At 39.7% G+C, this 16,565-nt stretch overlaps 2 protein-coding genes across 4 annotated transcripts in view; one reads left to right on the plus strand and one right to left on the minus strand.

Moving 5' to 3' along the window:
* The window catches only part of aadac (arylacetamide deacetylase), a 26,777-nt gene continuing 10,212 nt past the window's right edge, over window positions 1-16,565 (minus strand). Inside the window, exons 2-6 of one of the 2 annotated variants that reach the window (XM_061782038.1) lie at window positions 9,520-10,169; window positions 7,669-7,897; window positions 3,838-3,907; window positions 2,909-3,080; window positions 1-1,648 (exon numbers count right to left, since the gene is read on the minus strand). In XM_061782038.1, the coding sequence (XP_061638022.1) occupies window positions 1,022-1,648; window positions 2,909-3,080; window positions 3,838-3,907; window positions 7,669-7,897; window positions 9,520-9,660 (1,239 nt within the window). In that variant the 5' untranslated portion in view covers window positions 9,661-10,169 and the 3' untranslated portion in view covers window positions 1-1,021. The remainder of the gene's footprint in view (window positions 1,649-2,908; window positions 3,081-3,837; window positions 3,908-7,668; window positions 7,898-9,519; window positions 10,170-16,565) is intronic. The other variant, XM_061782039.1, reaches the window with a different exon arrangement.
* LOC133482197 (acidic proline-rich protein PRP33-like) overlaps window positions 14,493-16,565 on the plus strand; it is a 2,980-nt gene continuing 907 nt past the window's right edge. Inside the window, exon 1 of one of the 2 annotated variants that reach the window (XR_009789713.1) lies at window positions 14,493-14,634. Coding sequence is in view for 1 of the 2 variants with exons in the window: in XM_061782040.1 (XP_061638024.1) it covers window positions 16,206-16,223 (18 nt within the window). In the remaining variant the exon portion in view is untranslated. Of the gene's footprint in view, window positions 14,635-15,799; window positions 16,224-16,565 lie in introns of those variants that run through there. The other variant, XM_061782040.1, reaches the window with a different exon arrangement.

A 16,565-nucleotide genomic window follows, 5' to 3' on the forward strand; every position in this document is an offset into this window, starting at 1 on the left:
AAGACACAAAAATAATTTAATAATAAAAAAAAAAAAAAAAAAAAAAAAAAGGCACGTTTAGGAATGAAAACCCAAACTTTTCAAACAATAGTTTATATATTTGGTATTCCTGGTTACAAAACAAGGAGTATTCTATTCATGGAAAAATAGCACTGATTTATTCAATAGAAAAACAATAGCTTTTCATTTTAAGCATATGTGGTAATCAACTTCAGATTTTAATTGCATTTCATTTGGGCAACTATTTTATTAGGTTTCACAAAAAAATTCCACAAAAACTTTACAAGGTGCATGTATTAATGCTAATTCTAATGGGACATACTCCTAATAAATGAACCAATCAGGCCCTGGGGTAGACACCTTTGGGAATCTGTTGAAGTTTACATGGGACCATGACTCTCTGAAGAATCCCAAGTCCTCACATGTTCCATCCCGTGTACAAAGTAAAGTCCATAAACGCATTCTGAGTTGGGTATAGAATAATCCTATCAACCAAATTTACAATAAATTAGAACAGAGATTGTGAGCCAGCTGGTTCAGTGTCAGTGGTGTATGAGCTCACTGGTGTTCTTCTGGATGAATGGACAAATTCCTATTCCTCCCAGAAGAGTGGAAGCTGTTACAGATGCAAAAGTGCAATTCCACTCTCACTTCCTGGATGCAAAAATGGCCCTGTGTCCAAACACAATTGGCCATACAGAGATACTAATGCAACGGACATTCTAATCAGGTCAAAGTTCCTGTGGGTGGTGGAGAAACCAAAGCAGCATCTCGTGAAAATTAGTCAGCTGCAACACACAAAATGCGCTACAAAATGTCAACTCAGATACTTTTCAGTCCTCTTTCCAGAGCAATGTTTTGTTCATGAAAAAAAATACTATATGTATTTATAATATTACAATGTCAAAAAAGTGACAAATACACTGGAGATATTTCCTAATATACTGTATTTACAAAGACAAAATTCAAATTGAGAATTTGGAGTCAGCAACACTTAAATAAATGTTTGTCGAGTGTTCTTTTACAAGTTTTCCTTGAGCCATTTCACGTAGTTGCTCATCATGCGGTGTGTAATGAGGAAGTCCATCGGCCACACTGTGAACATCAGCGCTCCGTGAAATCCCGAGTCGTAGTGTTCATGCGTCACTTCCACGCCGGCGGCACGAAGACGCGTGACGTACATGATCCCGTCATCTCGGAGGACGTCGTACTCGCATGTCAGGATGTAGGCTTTTGGTAGAGAGCGCAAGGCTGCGTCCGGAACCAGCAGAGGGGAGGCCCTAGGGTCAGCTAAAGATTGAGATGGTCCACTGGTTCCAAACGCTTGCCCTGCCTCCCCCTGCCCCACGGCAGGAGCACTGTAATTGTATTTTCTGTGATACGTCTTAGGGAGGAAGGCGCTCCAGTTGACGAACTTCAGCAGGCTGGAAGACTCGGGGTTGTTGTGGGCGTTGGCCATCATGGCTCGGAAAAAGGCCTTGTCGCTGGTGAAGTACTCACTCCAAAATCGTACCATGAGGGTGCGCGGCAAAATGGGCATGTCTTGATTCTGTTGATAAGATGGCGTGTTCAGGTCCAATGCCTGGAGCACAGGGTAGATGAGGGCTTGGGCTTTCAACTGAACCTTTGGTGCTGGCTCCTTCAGTAACTAAAGATTTTGGGGAGAAGAAGAAAAAAAAGGTTGAAAGCTGATATCTTATTGAAATCATGAACATCACCTCAGCCCCTATTTACAGTAAAGTGTCTTCACATAGCCAGTGATTAAAAGCCAACATGATACATGAACCCCAGAGCCAAAACCAACATGCTTGTCACTATGCCATTCACACACGGTCACACATGGCCTCCAGAAGCATTTTAGAGAGCTAGAAAGTTTACTTTAGAGGTAGCAGAACGTGAATGATCACAGCTACTCAAATATAAAAGTTAACAAACCATAACAAGTATACAAAGGTGGTGCATACACGAGAATATAGTAGTAATACCTACTAAACGTTAGTCTACCTGCACATGAAGAAATGCTAGGTTTTGCTTTGGTTCAACATAGTGGTGCCTTGAGATACGAGTGACTTGACTTATGGGTTTTTCGAGATGCGAGCCGTCGTTTGGACGATTTTTTTGCCTTGACTTGCAAGCGTAGACTTAAGATATGAGAGCTGTATGGTGGCAGTGAACTCAACTCACTTCACAAGCAACATGTTGGCAAATAGCGAGCAATTCTTAAAAAAAAAGAGGCTTCAAGCTGTTTATTGACCACCAGTTGAGGTTTACTATCAAACAAAACAAAACAAAGACAATTGTACCTTGTGTATTTAAAACAACGACATAGCTTAGCATTTTAATTTGCTAGCTCAATGCTAACGCTAAATAGCATTTATGCTGCAGTGTTATAATCCTTTAGGCAATGGATTGAACACAAATGGCAAACGTAGATAGACTGTATAACAGTACTCAGTCATATATTCTTTATTCTTTGAAGAATGACTAATAGTGCTGTACTGATGAGCTCAGAGGAGACACCTCAATGAATAGCATATGTCTGTCTGTGTTATACTGCCACCAGGTGGACAATTGATGCGGTTAAAAAAAGATTGAATTCTTTACAATTCTATTTATATTATTACCGAATGTTTTTATAAAGTACTGTATCATTGAGTTTTGTTTGTTTTTGGGAGGGGTGAATGCTGGAACGAATTAATGTAATTTCCATTCTTTTCAATGGGAAAAAAATTATACAAGATAAACGGGTAAGAAAAACACAGAACTCATAAGAGTTAAACTCCTAATTTAAAGCACCACTGCACTGTTTGGTTGTTACCCGATAAGCTACTGCAGTGCACGCTTAGTTATCTCCCACACCATCATTTGACCTTCATTATGTGACCCAAGAAGTAAAGATTTCATGCACCTGTTGGGAGACAGCGGCTGCCAGGTTCCCCCCAGCACTGTCTCCAGACACTGCAATGCGTCCTGGATCCACAGAATACTGGGCGAGCACCCCTATCTGGAGAAAGTGTTTGACCACACGATATACATCCTCATATGGAACTGGGAAGTGGTGAGCAGGGGCAAGACGGTACCTGTAAGGACAGAAATGTATACAAACAGGTGGAATGTTCCAGAAATTAACTTCAACAATTGTTTCTATCACAGACAAGTGTCCTGCCTTTCTATTTACTTATCCATTAGCGACTGTGGCTCTCCTTGCCCACATGCGAGGGCATTATGGCACTTTTAATTGACACATTAAAAGGTTGCTGGCAGCACAAGAGGAAAACAAAATAAAAATTCAACCAAATGATAGCTCGTATCTTGAAAAACTTTTCAAGGTGCCATATTTTACTAAACCAACTTTTTCTAGTATTTGGAATATTATATTGGCTCTATGGTGCCTCAATAAACATGAAATATGACTTAAAATCATCCATGCATTCCTGAGTTACAGACATTTTTCTACTGAGAGGCCTAAAATCAGGACATTTGAATTTCTGCAGCTTATCTATGTCACTATCAAAGATCTCCGCCTCCCTCTCCACCCCCAGCAATGTCAACATAACAAAAACGTGTGCTCTTATAAGTAGTGAGGGTTGGCAATCAATCAGAGGAAAGGGGGCGGTCTTAGCCAGATATGGACAAAGCGGATACAAAACTGGGTCAAACAGAAGTAACTGTCAGAAGGGCCTTTTCTGGACAATTATATGGCAAAACCAATGTGTGTGTTTTTTTTAAATGAAATTGATACTTTAATACTAAGTCTGTGTTAGAGAGTCCCTCTGTGAAGGTTTAAATAGCCAAAACATTGGAACTTTAAATTGGATACGAGTGTACTATACTTACTCTACTGAGAGAATTACTGCATTCAGCTCAGTGGCTACTTTTCTGGCAAGGAGATCATAAGGACCCATGCCTGTAAAGAAAGACAGAACACAGATTTCAGAGGGCTACATAATAAACCACCAGTTTAAATGACATTCTCTCATCCCTACTTGCTGCAAAGAGATGGCCCTGTTATGTAGAGCTCCTCCAAGTAGAACCTCTAAGGTCAAATACAATCCATTCCAACATTCCAGTCAATGTCAGATTCGTTCAGAATTGTTTTCCCCATGGGAAATAATGGAAGTAGATCTGTTTTTACTGACATTTATCCACAATACTTGGGATAGAGGATGATCATTAATCGAGTCATGGATTCTTTATTCACTTAAAAACGTAGTGTATTTCTTGGCTGCAACCAGCAGAGAAGCAGCCAAGCAGAGAAATAGGAGTCTTAAGAGTTTTTCCAAACCCGTTAACTAGGGCTGGGCGATTATGGAAAAAGTAATGACCGAGATTATTTTGACCAATATTGAAATCAAGATTAATAAACACAATTATTCATTGATTTTGACACTTGGTATTTATTTAACTACCAAAACTCAACTTTAAATATAACTTAATGGAACAACCAGAAAATAAATTAAGAAGTAAAATAATAATATATTAAAGCTGGGATTGGCTCCAGCACACCCACGACCCTAGTGAGGACAAGCGGTACAGAGAATGAATGAATGAATAAAAAATAGAAATAAAAAACAAATAAAATAAATACGGCCATGGCTAAAAACATTGGCACACCTGGGGTCACTGTATTGTCTATTATATATGTACCGCTTATCTTCACTAGGGTCGCGGGCGTGCTGGAGCCTATCCCAGCTAGCTCTGGGCGAGAGGCGGGGTACACCCTGAACTGGTCGCCAGCCAATCACAGGGCATATATAAACAAACAACCATTTGCACTCACATTCACACCTACAGACAATTTAGAGTCTTCAATTAACCTACCATGCATGTTTTTGGGGTGTGGGAGAAAACCGAAGTACCCGGAGAAAACCGACGCAGGCACAGGGAAAACATGCAAACTCTACACAGGAGAGGCCGGATTTGATCCCGGGTCCTCAGCACTGTGAGGCAGATGTGCTAATCAGTCGCCCACCATGCATCCTCAATTATATATATTTCTTTGAAAAAAATAAAAATAAAAATAATCCTCTCAATATCCTAGCATTTAGCAAACAGATGATGATATTGGTAATCCTAATTAAACTAAAACAGCAACATTTTAGTCTGATTTTATGTCAGAAAGTCAGGGGGGGAAAAAAGTGTCTTTAAAAAAAAAAAAAAAAAAAAAAAGGCTGTATTCCTGTTCCTGCTCTACGCACCTTGGCCTCTAGTGGGCAGTGGGGCGCGGTAGATGCATGGAGGTGCATATTCCAGTAAGATAAAAAAAAGAAAGAGTAGAAGAAAGTTACGATAAAACTTTCTTAAACTCGTTTTTTACAGATTAGGAGGAATATGTGCCCATGTGTATTGTTATATTGTCTGTCTCTATGTGTTATTAGAACATTTGTGTGTAAATGTTTGTTATTTGAAGGTAAATACCCCTGTGATCTAATGCTAATATTATCTAGCCTGTCGACAAGGTTTTCCATTGACTGATAGCATAAGCTGGCGATTTCTAAAAGCATGTGTCTTGCATTTAAAACTACAATTCACAATTTAAACTTTTTTTTTTTTTTTTTTATTAAAAAAATGGTTATTGTCACCCAAGCCACTACTAGAGGAGATACAATGCTGATTAAGCCTGTCGGCTCCTCTAACACCTTGCTGTATTTTTCAGTATTTTATTTTCTATATGTAGTGTCGACCGTATACATTCCCACGCCAGCCCAGTTGGTGGCGCACCGCAAATGTCGTAGCAGAGATGACAGCACAGAAATGAGGCATTTTGCCCAGCAATGGGCAGAGCATGGTTGGAAAACACTCACTAAAAACATTTTATTTATTTTTTTGCATTTCTGTAGCATAACATAGTCATAAAATAATTGCTGTGTAAACAAAAACAATAATAAAAATTACAGCAAAGGAACAACATTTATCTCTTTTCAAGGAGCCATTGCCTGCCAGCAGCTGTGTGGGCCATCACATGTGCAACCCAAGACTCCTCTCGTTCTTACTGATCTGTTTTTAATGCTTTTGTTGATCTCATTTCTTTTAATGTGCTTAAATTAACGCGCTAGTGTGGTTTGTGAGAACTTTAGCGACTTGATTATAACTTTCAGCGTCTCCACCTAACATGACGTGGAGAGGTTACCACTGCAGTGACGCGACTTCTTTAAGCTCCCTACGGACATCGATCGCCGGTGACATATAGTTGAGGTCAGGAGACGCGACACGAAAAGCATGCTCGAGACAAAGAAGAGCAGGATGACAGGCGAAAAACATCTTAAAATCCTGCTGTCAAGTAGGAAGCGACCCGCCCCGCACCACATTGAACCAATGGAAATGTGGACACACGTTTTGATGCTGCACATATAGCATGTTTTACTTTATCACATTTTTAAAACCATAAAACGCTCGATTAATAGTTGGAAGAAGCGGTTTGCTCCAGAATCAGGACACGAGAGCGATACAATATTTTAAGAGATGCTCGTTGATTTGAAAGGCACAAACGTACATACATATACCATCCACGTACATTTTGGCCACAAGCTTCACTTTTTTATCTGCAGGTACATTATAGAAATAGTTAAGTATTGTTGTAAAACACAATAATAGATTTACTTTATAAATAACATTATTTGAATGGTTAGGGGGGGAACCCTTAAATGTATGAATGTGTCTCTTCATTAACAAAAGGTACTGTAACACTGCAATGGTTAGAGTATGTATATGCATGCTGTGCTGGATATTGAACTCTTGACAGTTTCTCTCCACCCTTTATCTACCTCGTGGGTTTCAGCAGCTCTATTACACTATTATACAGATTTTTTTTCAACCTTATTTAGCACTTACAATTTACAATACAATAACGCAAGGCGCTGAAAAAAATAAATAAAACATATGCAGTGGCGAGAGGGAGCCGGGGACAGTCGGACTCAGCAGCCTACGACATATCGAAGCGATGGAGCGCATTTTTTGCAATGGTGAATTGCAGCACTATGTGGCGCCAAAGATCACAGCTTATAGCTTTAAAAATATTAAATACGAGTAATTTTCTGTTGTGCATTTAGTTTTACACTAAACTCCAACCGGGGTGTCAATAAACAGCTTAAAGCACATTCAGGGAAGGCAGAAGAACATGCATCACATGCTTGCTAGAAGCAACACAGGGTGCATTTACAACACAGGAACTTGCATACACAACCCGCAGCACTGCACATTAATCCTTTTTCTTTGATTAAAACGTTTTTATGATCGTTAGAAGCCAAAATTGAAATCACGCTAAATTTTGATTAATCGCCGAGCCCAACTGTTAACACATTTAAAACAAATTACAATTGCTAATTTCACCTACAGGGATAGATTAAATAAATGCATTCAAAGGCCCATCCCTTGATAGCATGTAAAGTGTCTTAGATTAGGACAAACAGATTGCAAGAACAGCACGACGTGTCAAACTGAACGGTGTGGCTTCGGAATTCCGTATTAGCAAAACTGGGCACCCCTTTGAGGAACCCACCGCTCCAACAGACGGCGTGTTATTTCCACAGCAACAGAAGCATTGTGTTTGACAGCTTTGTAATTTTCCGTGACTCAATGTCAACATATCGCTCTAAACTAGGGACACCAAGGGATTTAGAGTAAAACATGCCATTCTCGATTTAATTTAGTGCGTGCTGATCGACTTACGAGAGCTCCCCAGACACCATCCTCCGCCGTGCAGGTATATGATGGCCCTCCTGAGTTCTGTGTTGCCACTTTGATGCTTTGGTTGGTAAAGCACCACCTCAACCCCATCGAGTTTCTCCACCGTCACGTTGATATGCTCGTCAGAAACGGGAGCAATGTTTTCAATCAAAGTTATGACATACATCACTCCCATGTAGTCCTTCAGACCAACCAATTCACTCAAATCCGCCTGCAAGGGAAAATGAAGCCAGGGTAAATTTGTTACAGAATTAACAGACATACTATCATTTGTCACCAATCCTAAAGTTGGGCACCCCAACAGCAATACAAATCAAAAACATGGCAGACAAAACCAGAACCAAACATTTGAGCTAGTTCTGAGTTTGAGCAGATTACTTTCATATGGCTGGTTGATGATAATTGCAAAATAGGCTGCAAACAACATAAACATGAAATATGGTCCCCATTCTATTCAATTACCTTTCTGCTTTCTTAATGAAATCATTTTTCAAAAAACTAGACTTAAGTAATTTTCCCCCAACAAAGCACAGAGTATCCGTTTCTATTGCCTGTGTTTGTAAAAAGAGAATCCTTGTAAACACAATGACGCAAAGACTACAAGCTACAGGGCTAAAATCATTACAGAGGGAGAGACTGCATGTTCCTGCAGTCGTGTTTTGACAAGTAACAGCAATTCTAAAGACTATGCCTCATATGCAACTGATTTTGAAAAGGAAATAATTAGGCTGGTATGAGACTGATCAGGTAGTACGCTACTATAACCTAAACTGTGACGACAAACTTGTTAGCTCCAAGCCCCTGTAAAAACATCTTTGTTTTAAACATTGTTGGCCAATTGATGAAATTGAAAATAAAAAAAAAGCACTTGACACATTATGAGATCTGCCTCACTACTTATCAAAATCAATGGCATCTAATTTAGATAGAAAACAATAGCGAACATAAGGATGGTGTGGTGTATCGTCTTACTATTGTATATATATTATTCAAAAGAATTATATTTCTCTTGGAACTTTGTGGAGGGATTGTGTAAGCATTCACATTTAAATTCTAAATTCACATTTAGAATTTAACATTGTGGGGATGTTAATAAATACCTATATAGCAGACAAATCAGCAAGATATTGCAATAACCTCTTTATACCAGTTGTTAAGCCCCAAAATGTCACTGTCAGAAACAACCCATTCATCATCTTGTAAGAAATACATTGGGAATGTGAATTCGAAAGCAGTCATATTAATAACCTCGGCAGGGATAAGAAACAGTATACCACACGCAGTTCCTAAATAGGATCTATTATTAGAAGGTGTGAGCAGGACTATACTACACGTGGATTAGCATTTGACATAATCTGGTGCAACCCTTGTGTATAACCACATCAGCAAAATACAATGCAATGAGACGCCTAAAAGAACTGAAAAAAAAAATGGAGAATCTTTAATAAACATTGAAATTATTTTATCCGTTTTGTACAAGAACTGAAATGAAGCATGAATACTTGACACACGAATACAGGATGTGCAAAAATAGGCATTTAATTTGTATTGTAAAAGCTATTGTTTTCTTCTTCACAAGTCCCAATTGAAAGAATGTACAAAATGGAGATATCAGTACAATCTATTAAGTACTCAAACTGCTTGCCTCTAGCATTGACACATTACTGTCGTCTATCTTACCCTTAAACACATAAACATTAAATTGGAACAAGAACCGAGAATAACTCTTACAACTGTACCACCCACTGTATGCAGTGCGTACCATTTTATCATAATTACAGTCCAGACAGAAAGATGCTAGAAAGAGTAGAACCAACTTGCTTGCTCGCTTACCAGGTGGCTGAGACTTCTGAAGAAAGTGTTGGTCAGCATGAGTTTCCATCGCTCCTCTATATCCTCGGGAATGGGCTCATAAACATAATATGCGCTCAAGGAGCAGAGAGCCACGAATAAAATGATGCTTCCCAGCCTCATCGTGGAGCGAGCGTGCGTGTGGAGGGTCGACGCCACTTCGAGATTGTTTACCCACTCCACTGCAACGTGCGACTCAACTGGCGAAAAAAAAGATTTCTCTCTCTCTCTCGCTCACTCTCTCCCTCGTTCCTTTTCAGCTGCACGTGTTTAGTGTCATTTAATGGTTTTCGGCGTGCGTTCCTAAGAGCGTCGACTGTGTGCGCATGTCTCTTCGCCGCTGTTTGAGCGGTCAAGTGGCGGCTGAGTGGTGGTGGCCGCCGCCGCCGCCGCCGCCGAGCCCCCCTCCCTCGGCCAATGAACAAACGAATCAACAAAAACAGCAGCAAGCGAAGTCAGGAACCGTCCCACCTTGGCCTGGCGAATTCTTCAGGTGCATCCGAATCAGATGCAGTTTTCACGGGGGCGAGGGGGGGGGGGGGGGTGAAGGATCCACAGAATTTGTGCAGAGGTGCAACTGAGGCGAAAGTGTTCAAATTAGGGTCCCACCAGATCCTGCAGATGGCACTGAGCTGGAAAAAAAAGAAAAAACAAACAAAACCAAAAAACATGTTGCCTCGTAATTAATTGTAGCGATAAGTAAACAAATAGTATGATATATATATTTTTTTTATCATTTTTTTTTTAGTATTTCCTCATATAGTTGGCACCGTGTCCACTGGGCAGAGGGGTGTTTGTTACTTCAACTACTGGCACAGTTGAAGGGGAAGGCCTTTATTTGTGCAAATGCATTACTATTATTATTATTATTGTTGTTGTTGTTTTGCAGGGTTTAGGGACCAAGCCCCAACAATAATAAATGTAAATTTGCGAATAATGAGCATCCCTCCTAAAAATAGCTAGAATCGCCTTTATTAATGGGAGCGCTCACTGAAAAGGAGCGACATTATTGTTCGAATGTGCAGAAAATTGATTGGCCGAAACGTTTACTGCTTCCATATAATATTGGCTGAGAAACCTAGTTTTGTGGCTTTTTAGCTCAGTAATCAAGTTTGTACCAGCTGATGTCAAGCAAAGATATGCCGCAAAGCTTCTGTACAACCATCTGTGGCAACCAGGATTTGCCTGAAATAAGCAGTTACGGACAAATGGGTCCCAAATGCATTCACAAAGCCTCCACCTGAGGCAATGTATTTATATGAACTTTCAATACAGACCTATACACAAAAGATTTAATGAAAACGTACAAGTCTCTTGGTGCATACAAGTGTTATCATTCAGTTGTTGATTGGAACATGTTCAGATAGTGAAACGTCTCGATACGTGATGTGTATTTGCGGGTTTGGTTAAAGCTTTAAGATCATATCTCATTCATAATTTGTATAGGATAGTAGGCCTACTATAAAAGGTGTATCACCAAAATGCGCGCATCAAGTATTTAAGTTATTAGCTAGTGTGAGATTCTTTCGATCATTTTTTGTGCCTAATATGAAAAAGATAAAGATGAAGTAGGAACAATATATCTCAAAACAAAATACATGAGGGTGAGAAGCTCGGTCATCCAGGAGGGCCTCAAAGTAGAGTCGCTGCTCCTCCACATTGAGAGGAGCCAGGTGAGGTGGCTCGGGCATCCGGTTACGCCTCACTGGTGAGGTGTTCTAGGCATTCTAGATTATAATATCATGAAATGTACTTTGTCTTGAAGATCACATCACTTAAGACAGATATTGCCTGGGTTGCCATTTACAGATGACAGCCCTCAATCAGAATATTTGTGTGGTATCTGGTAATCAGTAATAGGTTCAACCACTTCTAAGCTTCAGCCTTTAAATAGGTGTCACTCCGCTATACTCTTCAGTTCACCAATTCGTCATTTTTCTACTTTCAACTATTGGATTCTTCAAAAACTCGGACTAGCTGTGAATTTTGGACACATAAGATGATTTTGACGTAGCTAAAATCACAAGCCACTATGTTGAATGCAATACAAAAGTAGTATTATGCAGTTCTACACCACTACAAACAATAATAAACACTATTAGATTATGACAAACAGCGTCGATCAAAATTGAGCACAATATCAGAATTACTGGGCAGCACAGTAATTGACTGGTTAGCTGCCTCACAGTTCTGAGGACCCGGCTTCAAATCCAGCCTTTCCTGTGTAGAGTATGCATGTTCTCCTCGTGCCTGCATGGGTTTTCTCCAGGTACTCCGGTTTCCTCCTAGATCCCCAAAAACCTGCGTGGTAGGTTAATTGAAGACTCTAAATTGCCCGTAGGTGTGAAAATTAGTGCGAATGCTTGTTTGTTTATATGTGCCCTGCGATTCGCTGGTGACCAGCAGTTCAGGGTGTACCCCGCCTCTCGCCCAGAGTCCACTGGGATAGGGTACAGCACACCCACGACCCTAGTGAGGATAAGCGGTATGGAAGATCAGAATTACTGGTCCAGCTTCTGCATTGTTTGTGCTGTATACCTAATGTTGTGGCTAGTGAGTGTACATTTGGAAAGCAAGCAGTGCTAAGAGTAGTGTATTCGGGAACAAATAACTGATATTGCACATTTAGGAAGCGTGAGCAAACCACTGAGTACTAAGGAGAGTGAGAAGGGGGAGCAATAAAACAAAGTTTACATTTGGTGATGATTTGGTCATATTAAATACTTTTATGGGTTTACAAGGGAATGTTTAGTACATACTTTTCAGAAACCGTGTCATCAGATGCCATAAGTGGACTGACTGAACAATCAGAACTTTCTTCCCACAACTGTCAATTTGTTTAACCCCTCAAACTCTAGGTCCTTAGAGATGGCAGAGAAACTAATGCAACGCACAGTCAATTCACAGCAAGAGGGAGTCTTGTTTGCATATTTTACAGTCGAGTTGAACCTCCAAAGTCAAACAACCCGTTTTGTGATACTAGTTGGCCTCCGGTTTGTTCGACTTTCATAATGAAATTTCCCATTGAGATTATTAGATTAGATTACTGCACCCTTATTAGTTTTACAATGGGGAACTTTGCATCGTTTCAGCAACAATAGAGTTGATACAGGAAATAAAATAAATAGGAATAATAAAAAAATAATATACGGAATGTACAATGAGTGTCAAAGTTTCAGGACTGGCGTCACAAAATGTTTATTTCAAAGCCAAACGGCGAGTGTTTCCACTTAATGTAGGCCAGGCTATCAACCACCATGTCTACAATGATATCCTGTGGCGGTCATCTAGTGTACCCGTTTTGAAGACGTGGACGACAACAAGATGGCTGTGACGACAGAGCTACGGAGGATCCCAGAAGAAGCTTTTCAGGAGTGCATGAAGGCATGGCAGACAAGGCTGGTAAAGTGCATTAGACCCCAGGGGGATTGCTTGAAAGGATAAAATTTGGGATTTGAAAAACAGTCATCCGTCACTGTATCACAGTTCCCTTTTTGTGGGTTCAGTTCATCACAGATTGCTTTTTATTTTTGTTTACTGTACTTGTATTTTGCGGAGCTTATTTTTCCACATGGCCCATTACTGCACTCACATAGTAATATGTGTGTGTCTGGAGGAAAGAGGGGTAAAAGAATGTCCAAAGTTTAGGATTATTTCATTCTTAATACAAGAAGAAATATTTATTCCTGGGAAGCACAAGTGGCCTAAGTTACAAAACTGCACCTTTATGATAAGGTGAACATTGTTAACTAATTTAATATAGCCTACCAACTGCTAGTTAGAAGAAATTGTAATCCATAACATGTGGTTAGGATATAGGTAACAGAATAGCGTAAACACAATCACATTCTTTTAGCCGACCTGCCAATATCCTGAACTGGGCCGTCATACTACACACAATGGCTAACGCTTTAACCGGTTAATAGCCGACCAACGAACAACTCACTTCCACGATACTCAACAGACCGGGCCAGCACATATTCAAGTTCTTAGAGAACACTGTGTAGAATGTGAAGATGGCGACCCCAAGTGGACAAAAATAGCTGCACCTCACATGCATATGTTGGTATTTATGCACATGAAGCTTAAAACATATATAATCTAATAAATATTTGGTTGCTAGTTTACAGATTTCGTGTATTGCAGGGTTAGTCTGGAACATACCCCCATGGAAATGATTGCATTACTGATTACTGTATAACTTTTATGATACCAGTCATTGAACTTTTATGACACACCTCATATTTCGAATAATCTGTTCCAGAGTCCAAATTTTCTACATTAAACATTAACTGTACAGGCTATGTTAAAAGCAAGATTTTAAGTAACAACAAGACACTCTTTAAACACTTTATCTGAATGACAGGGGCAATATAACCTCAATAACTGCCAGACTAGCATAAATTCAACTATTAATGCAATGTAAACTGTTAACATTACACAGAAACACTCCTTTTTGATCACAAGTGACAAGCATACAGCAGAGCTAGCTACCTAGCAGCCAGCCTGAGACGCCAACATAACAGTTGACATCTTGACTCAGTGCAGCAACACCAGTCACAGGAGATCCAAATCGTTCTTTTCAGTAAAAGTTGGTCATTACCAGCTGAAAGCGATACCTAGCCAATAGAAATGGGGAACAGAAATAGGAAGTAGACACCGGCTCAGTCGTACACCTAACTCCAGGCGATTATCTCCAATTGGCATGGCATGAAATAATCGTTACACCAGACAATAGTACTTGGACACCCCTGCAGTCTTTCTGTTTGAAATAACACTTATTTTCACATAAAAACGAGGCTTTTCTTCAGATGTTAAGAGGAACTTCAGCTTCCAACCTGATCATTACTGTGGTAAGTGGTGGAATAGTTAATGACTTCTCTGAATACAAAAATATACTTCAGACACTCAGGGACTCTCCCCCCTCCCCCTCAACCACTATCCTTCACTACACACTTCTGTTGCGACCATCTCATTTGGTTGATAAATCTTTCACCAAGGCCTTCACTCTTGTATAAGTGAAGGCAAAGCGTGTCAGGTAGTGTGATTGTGGCTGTCATCATCTGTGTTGAGCTGTGACACCCTGCCAGGCATGAGGTAAAGAATGTTCTTGCATTAATTAAAGTGCACGCTTTTGCCTGTAGCCCATTATTTACTCGTATTTGTTTAGCAATCTTCAGCTGAACCCTCACTGGAGGCATATGTAACTTCTCTAGAATTAGGAAACCCACTGGAGAACACCCTTCAGCAGCAAACACATTTCAAACTTTTAAATATGCAGAACTCCTGCAGAGGCATCGCATGAGACACGTGAAGGAACAGCTGGGGGTACTCTCTTCCAAGTTGAATAATGCTTAGAACATTCTCTGATGTGATAAATAAGAAACAGTTGGTTACATTTGAAAACTTGGGCTTCCGCGAAACATTTAAATAGTTTCTTCATGATATTTGGAAACAAAAAGCAAAATGCTTTTATGTAAAATTATGATATTGTTTGCCAACACTTCTGATACTTTGCCCTTGACACCAAGTATTCATTAGATTGTAAATTTGATGCATTTGCAGGGACTACTGTATTAAACGACTGTTTAACCATTTTTCCCCCTTCGGTAGTTGTCAGTCACTTGTCGACCACAAAAATTTAATAAAAGACATTGAGTTAATGAAAAAAATAAGAGCCATGCATGACTTCTCTTGACTACACCCCCCCAAAAAAAATTGTAATACAGTTAAAACTTGTAGTATCCTAAAACGGTTTAATGAATGAAGCATGTTTACATCTAATGTACAGGAACACAAGCAAATCACACTTTTTTTACGGTTAAGTACTGACAAATATAAACTGGCAACTTAGTGTCTTTAGTGGTTCACCAAGCAGACTTGTCAAAATTACTGACATTTCAAATAGCGTCACTTCCCCTAAAATCTCAACTTAGACTAAATAATTGTGAGAAGAGCAGTATGGGCAGAATAGGTCATGTACATTAGTAATCAATTGTTTTATCCTAAATTTATTTGTTATGGAACATTTTAGAGGCCTCATTCCATGTTTTTTAGAAAATTCCACAAATTTGGCAGCCATTTATCATGTTGCAACTTGAATCCAATCCGTTCCCAGGCACTGGTCGACCACAGATTTCTTTATATATTTTTTTCCCATGGGAAAAAAATGGAAGCTGAAATAATTTGGGAATTGGCGTCATCTTAAAAGTCTCATCTTTTGGCTATTAGACCTCCATCGAGTGACTAACATGGACTTGGTGTGTGTCAATTTCATTTAATTAAAAAATTTAAATAAAATTAAATTTAAAAAATTATAATTAAAAACACCTTGGTTTTGTCATACTAGTGTCCAGAAAAAGCCCTTCTGCCAGATACTTCTGTTTGACCCAGTTTTGTATTCACTTTGTCCATATTTGGCCAAGACCACCTCCTGGCCTCTGATTGGTTGCCTCCGTGTAGAAGGCCCATTTGTGAGAGCACACGTTTGTTATGTTGACAGCGCTGGCTTGGGAGAGGAGAGGTAGGCACTAGTGACATAGACCTGATTTCAGGCCTCTCTGCAGAAAAACACTCGCAAAGAAGCTGCTGTCAGCCACAGCTGTGACCCAGACACTCATACGAAGGCCTCACACACAGCCTCAGCACGCCCCACCTCTTCAAGGCACATGCATGCACTTCAACTGGTACAATTTATGTTTGCAATTAGTTTTTTTTTTGTTTTTGTTTTTTCCAATGAGTTTAAAGAGAGTTTTACAATGTTTGTGTTTTTATAAATTTAAATGCAATAAAGCATATTCGGTTGTAAAAAATGCAAATTTTCATCTATTGTGGGTGGGTCTGGAACATTTGCCCCCCCAATTATATTTTTATTTTTTAAACCTGTCCTGTTCAGCTGCGTGGCCTTGTAGAATGGTGGATCTGTCTGCCTTTGTGCTGGAACAGTTTTGTTGTGCAACAAGGGGACTTTGAAATACTCCCTCTGCTTATTTTTTTTTTTTTAATTATTGTGTTTATGGCGGCACGGT

The sequence above is a fragment of the Phyllopteryx taeniolatus genome, chromosome 8 (genome assembly GCF_024500385.1).
Source record: "Phyllopteryx taeniolatus isolate TA_2022b chromosome 8, UOR_Ptae_1.2, whole genome shotgun sequence".
Lineage (NCBI taxonomy): Eukaryota > Metazoa > Chordata > Actinopteri > Syngnathiformes > Syngnathidae > Phyllopteryx > Phyllopteryx taeniolatus.